Source organism: Leucopleurus acutus, assembly GCF_964270905.1.
Source record: "Leucopleurus acutus genome assembly, chromosome: 10".
Classification (NCBI taxonomy): domain Eukaryota; kingdom Metazoa; phylum Chordata; class Mammalia; order Artiodactyla; family Delphinidae; genus Leucopleurus; species Leucopleurus acutus.
The window spans coordinates 38,912,874-38,918,812 of record NC_139153.1 but is presented as its reverse complement, the minus strand read 5'-3'; the positions used below and the strand labels follow the sequence as shown (position 1 = coordinate 38,918,812).

Sequence of the window (5,939 nt, the reverse complement as noted above, 5' to 3'; positions counted from 1 at the left end):
GCGTAGAGGGCCCAACATGGGGGAAGGCAAGCAGTCTTTTCCTCTGGAGCTAGGGGAGGGGGCTGCCCGCCCCCATGACTCACTCCAAGCTGTGTGGGTTATTACATTATGTTTGAAATTGCCATGGCAACGAGCTGGCAATCAAGGGTAATTGAGCTTGTCGCCAGGGCAACAGGGCAAAACCCACAGCCGCCACTCTCTGTGGTTGCCCTTGGGGTGCAATAAAGGTCAGGCTAGACCAGGGCCAATGTCAGCTGTGGGGCTGTGGGGCTCTCTGGAAAGGATAGGATTGCCAAGGCCCATGGAATTCCAGTGTGTAGAGGCAGGGTATGCCTTGGCAGTGCCAAGGGCCCCATCCCTGACCACATGTCTGGATCCCTGCCCTTCCCTCCACCACCCTGTGCCTAAAATATGCCACAGTGGTCAAAAGAAGCAGAACCAGAAAGAACTTTTATGTGCTCACAGATGGTACTTATAGATGGCCCATGGGCCCTCCTCCTCGTACTCACGGTGGCTGAGCTACAGGCTCTGGAAGGAGTCCCGGGACGCCATGATGGAGCCTCCAAGCCAAGCAGCAGCAGCACGGTGCAGAGAGCCCAGCACAGTGGCACCGGGGCCCAGCTCCTGTCTCAGGCACTCAGGAAAGCCACTCAACAGGGTGCCGCCACCGTCCAGCACCACACTGGCCAGCAGCTGCTCCTGCTGCTTGGCCTCCAGCCGGCTGATACTTAGGAGGGCTAGTTGTGGAAGGCCTGGCTGATTGAGGCCTAGCATATTGGGCTGGAAGAGGGCCTCGGGGCAGCAGAAACACTCAGAGCCCAGTGTGATAACCTGCTTGTCTGCAAGCAAAAAGTCCACCTGGGCCAGGGCCTGGGCACGGGCCATCTCAGCTGTCATGTCCATGGGCACATAGCAGCAGCCCTCTTCAATCTGGTTGACCAGCCATGCCTTGAACAGTGACTGGCCACCTGCCGGCAACAGCTGAGCCAGGTATTCAGTGAGGTCAGCACCCGCCACATCCAGCCGGTAGGTGTCAAGTGGGGCCAGATCCCCGGTGATGATGGGTGCCACAGAGGAGGTGCCATGGCCACTGCCCAGCACCAGCCCAGTGGTCCGCCCATAAGCATAGAGTGCCAGCAGGGCCTGATGCACTGTCTGCATGGCTGGCACATGGAAATGCTCAAAGAGTATTTCAGCCACCTTTTCTCGGTTGGTGCATGGTGAGGTGGGTGAGTCCGCCACAAGCACAGCCAGCTCCTCGGGCTGCACACCCAGGCTGCAATAGAACAGGTGCTGCCACAGCACCTCCAGTGCATCCCAGTCAGAGACCACTCCTCGATTCAGCACCGAGTAGGAACCCTCTCGGTTCTCAGGCACTGCATACCTGGGCTGGCCGTGGACTGGATGCTGGAGCAGCTGGATGCGTGAGCGCAGCACACTGAGGACGTGGTCCTCTCCAGCCAGTCCACATTTGGTGAAGCCTGTGCCTGTGTCGATCACCACAGCTGCCATGTCCTGGTAGGGGTCCCATGAATGGCGGCAGAGCACTGGGGACCGTACTGGCAGAACATCCATGGTGGGCACCAGCTCATAGCAGGCCCCTCGGAGAAGGCCAAACTGCGCCACCACTGGCGAGTGTGTAATGTCCTCAGCTGTCAGCTTGAACCGGGGACCGTGGGCCTCAGTGCCCACCGTGGCCGTGGACAAGACCTTGCAGCCAGGACCAGGTGTGGTGAATGTGAGCAGGGAAGGCTGCTCCTCCCGCTCCCTGGGGCAGCTGCCAGCTTGCCAGGATGAGAGCCGATGTGAGCTGAAGCTTTGACCAGCACTGACACCAACATTTTCTCTGTTTACATAGACACAGGTCTCCTCAGGGGCCGGGGTCACCCGAAGTACCCCCACATGGGTAGGCGGGCCCAATGGCTCACCTTCCTGGCACAGGGTGGAGGCCTGACCAGGGTCCCTAGTGGTGGGGGGACCTCTTGAGAGAGTGGGCTTATTGGAGATGGGGGTTCTTGGGAAAAGGGAGGCTGCCTAGTGAGAGAAAGCTGCCTGGCAATAGGGGCTCCAGTGAGAGGGGCCCGACCAGGAAGTGGGAGCTGCTTGGTGGAGGGGGCCTGCTCAGCTAGGGGAGGCTATCCAGAAAGGTGGGTCTGCCTGGGAAGGGGACGCTGCTCTGCAGAGGGAGGCTGACCGGCCGAAGGGGGCTGCCAGGAAAGGGGATGCTGCTCAGCTAGTGGGGGCTGACCACAGAGTGGGGCGTGCCCAGCACCTTTGACCTGAGGGCTGTCAGGGTGAGCAATAATGACCTCTTTCTGATTGTGGTTGCCTACATCCTCCTGGAGCAGGGGTCTGGGCACCTGCTGGTTTTGGGCTGGTGGTACAGGCTCTGGGGTCTGCTCTGAGTTCATCCACTGCAGTTTCTTGGCCTGGACCATAGAGGTGTCCTGCATCCCGGAGGCATCCTGCATCCAGATGGTGTGACTAGTTTCGGTTTTTTTCAGCGTCAGGTTTGGACCAGCCAGGATCATAGGCATGGCTCAGTATCCTCTCTCCAAATTGGAGGGGCATACCCAGTGGAACATGCCCAGTGAGCATCCCCATCCTGATGGGTGTCTCAGTATCAGGGGAGCCTTGTGACTCCAGGTTGAGCCTGGCCTCTTTGGGAACCAGGGCCACCTCTCGGTATCTTCCAGATGAAAGGCTGGAGGGCACAGGGCTGGACACCATGGGTGTGGTGGACCAGAAGCTGGAGCCATCACTGTCAGGGGAGAAGATGGGCATGGTCAATGGCCGGGTGGACAACGTATTTTCAGAGGCACAGATGGATGGGTGGCTGGGCATGAGGCCCACCAGCACTGCCCTTGAGCCCATGGGGTCATGGCACAGCAGCCCCATTCTGGTGTTGCCCGTGGCCATATCAAACACCAGCACACGGTCTTCCACAGCATCCCGGAGCTGGCAGGTAGGGGCACTGGAGGGGGGTATCTGCATGGCTTCCTTGGGAGGCTGTACTGTGGGGGAGTTGCGGCAGGTTACTTGGTAGGCAGACGGCGGCACACCTGAGCAGGTGTTGCTGCAAGCATTGAGGGGCTGCTGACCTGGCTGAGAGCTGCAGATCTCCTGGTTACCCCGCTTGGACTTGGGGGTTTCTGGGGGCCCTGAGCCCGGTTTGGGGCTGCCTGGCCTGGAGGTACAGACCATGGGTTTCTCCACTTGGTTCTCAGGCTGCCTTGGTAACACCGGCCTTTGGGCAACCTCGAGCTCCTGGGCCTGGTCTGGGGACTCTTTTGGAGTGTGTGCTGGGGTGGCAGGCTCATCCTGAGAATGGAAATTCACTTTGTCCTGGCAGGATGTGACCCCTTTGGGAGACTCCAACTGGATAGACCATTGGTTGCCACATTTCCTGGGCAAGAGGTCTTGGGACAGGCCCTTGGTGATGGCATTGGTATCCATCAGGTGGTCAAGGTTGCAGGTGTAAGATTCAACTGCTGCTGACATTGAGATTGTATCCAGAGCTGGAGTATTTGCCTGAGTTGGAGTTGGAGTTGGAGGAGCCTGAGCACTGAGCACTGGCCCTGGCCCTGAGCTTGGGCCGGAGCCAGAAGAGGACCTTGGGCTGCAGCTGAGCCATCCTCCCCTGAAAGAAAATACGGTAGCCACCGGCTCTTCCTAATGCCCAATGGGGCTATCTGTTTGGGGCTGCAGGGGCCTTTGCCCCAGCCTACTAGGACTTTAGCTGGAGCCTTGCCCTCCCCCGCCATCTGCACCTGAAGCCGGGAACAGCAGAGTCCGAGCTGGGCCACATCACTGGTGCGGTCACCGTGCCTGCACACCGGTAGGGCCAGGGTCCTGTTCTCTGTGACGAGATGTGTTTGGGCTCCCACGATAGAGCCTGGAAACGAGCTAGTGGAGGAGAGTCTCAGGGAATCCTCAGAGGCCCGCTCACAGCCACATTGGGAGCTAACCTCAGCAGGGTCCCAGAGTTGCTGGTGACTGGGCTCGTGGGTATGGGCCTGGGAGGCTGAGCCATAGGACCTATCAAGGATGGCCTCGGTGGACAGTGACAACCCCTGCCTCAAGTATACAGATCCTGAGCTTATCCATGGTCCCTGGGACCCTCTAGGGCCACCGCCCAGCTGCTGGCTGCCAGCTGAGGGGTGGCCCTGGGAGCCCGATGGATCAGGGCCCCCCACTTTCTTGGTGACTTCCATAGTCCTGCTCCATGCCCTAGGTGCCCTGCCCCCACTTCGTTGCCATGTGTGGCAACCCCACACATCACAGCCCCCAGTGACCTGGGGGAGGGTGAGAGAGTGTGGGAAACCAGGGGCCCCACCCTCCTGAGGAATGGGGGCCTGCCCAGGGAATCTTGAGAGGTAGAAAGGCCAAGGGACCCCAGTGAATTCTGCCAACCCTAGACTGGCCTCCTATCTCCTTGCCAGCCAGGTGGCCACTCTGCCCAGGCCAGCCCTAGAGGGAGGGCAGTGCTCCTAGAGGCGAGAGCGTGTATAAGGCCAAGGGAAAAAGGTAGGCAGGGGAGATACTGAGGAAGCCCCTGGGTTCCCAGTTTACCTCAGATGCCAGACTTGCCTCTTTCTCCCCATTTCCCACGTGGCAACTTGAGACGTAAACCCTGACCCAGGGATGCAGTTCCAAGTGTGTGACCCGAGGCCCCTGTGGGGGGCAAAGCCCCTTCACCACTCAGTCCTGAGAGGCAGAAGTGGGTGAGGGGCCCAGGCTCAGGCTCTAACTCCCCTCCCCCATGTTCCCCAGCTCCCGCTCCAGGGACAGCAGCTCCTTGGCAGTCTCTCTGCTCCAGATGGCTTTCCCCTGCCTGTGCCTCACAGAGCCCCCTCCCCAGAGTCACATGTCCTTGAGGCCCAGGACCAGTATTCCACAGAGGTGGGGATGGGGATGACACGGGTGGGAGTGGGGCCTCTGCTCAGAACCCTCAAGTCAGAATGTTCTAGCCCTTGTCATATTGTGTCAACTTCACCTTGGCCAGAAGGGGGGCAGAACACTGGGCATAGGGCTAGGCCACCAGTGGAAATTACAGGATGGGGCACAGTGGGGACACAGTGGTTAGGGGGCTGTCCACACAGTGGGCACAGGGCTGGCTACACAGTGCGGGTGTGGTGGGTGCAGAACTGGGTACACATTGGGTACAACTGCGTACGCAGTGAGGACAAGTTGGACAAAGGACTGGACTTGGGTAGCACACAGAAAAGAAAGCTATTAGACGAGGTGGGCAGTCCTACCCTCCATTTTGTAGATGGGCAGAGGGTCAGGGAGGAGTGGGACCTGCCTGGACAACCAGCCGAGGCCCAGATGTGCCCTGCAGCCACAGAGGACAGGCCTAGTTTGGGGAACTGACCAGTGCTACAGGCCTGAGTCTGGAGGTTCTGACTGGGGCGGTGTCAGACCTTCCTCCTTCCCCCAGCTATGAGCTCTGGGCCTCCTCCCTCTGTCCTCCAGGGCTATCCCTTCAGGCCTCAGTCTTTCTACCCAGGAAACAGGTTTGTGGAGAACGAAGCTGTAGTCTCGTCCTCTGAAGCGGTGTGTTTTCACAGAAGTTAAAAATAGTGCTTACGGTTGGCCATGGGGTGTGAAGCGATGTGACCAAGGACCAAGGCTAGCTCTGTGCTTCATCTGCACCTTCCTGACTCGGCACTGGGCAAAGCCTGACTCAGCCATGTCTCAGGCCCCCGGACCCCCTCCCCCTTCCCCAGATGCTGCCTTCAGTTAAGAATGGGGATAGATGTGGCTGGACACTGCTGCTCACCACACACTATGGCCCAGGAAGGTGACAGAGCCCAAGGGTCTGTGGTCTGCACATGTGTGCATTCACACACACATACTTGCTGAACACTATTAACTTCATTAATCTCTGGCCCCAAGCAAACTGTTTTTTAATTTTGTTTTGTTTTTCCCCATGACAG

At 59.0% G+C, this 5,939-nt stretch overlaps 1 protein-coding gene across 1 annotated transcript; it reads right to left on the bottom strand.

Annotated features, from left to right (window-relative positions):
* Positions 1-519: 519 nt before the first annotated feature.
* LOC309967595 (uncharacterized protein) lies at positions 520-4,214 on the bottom strand (the record flags this gene model as incomplete). Its single annotated transcript, XM_082848376.1, has 3 exons — positions 520-1,784; positions 2,574-3,518; positions 3,614-4,214. 3 exons carry the CDS (start codon positions 4,212-4,214, stop codon positions 520-522), a joined length of 2,811 nt encoding a protein of 936 aa, XP_082704502.1.
* Positions 4,215-5,939: the final 1,725 nt, after the last annotated feature.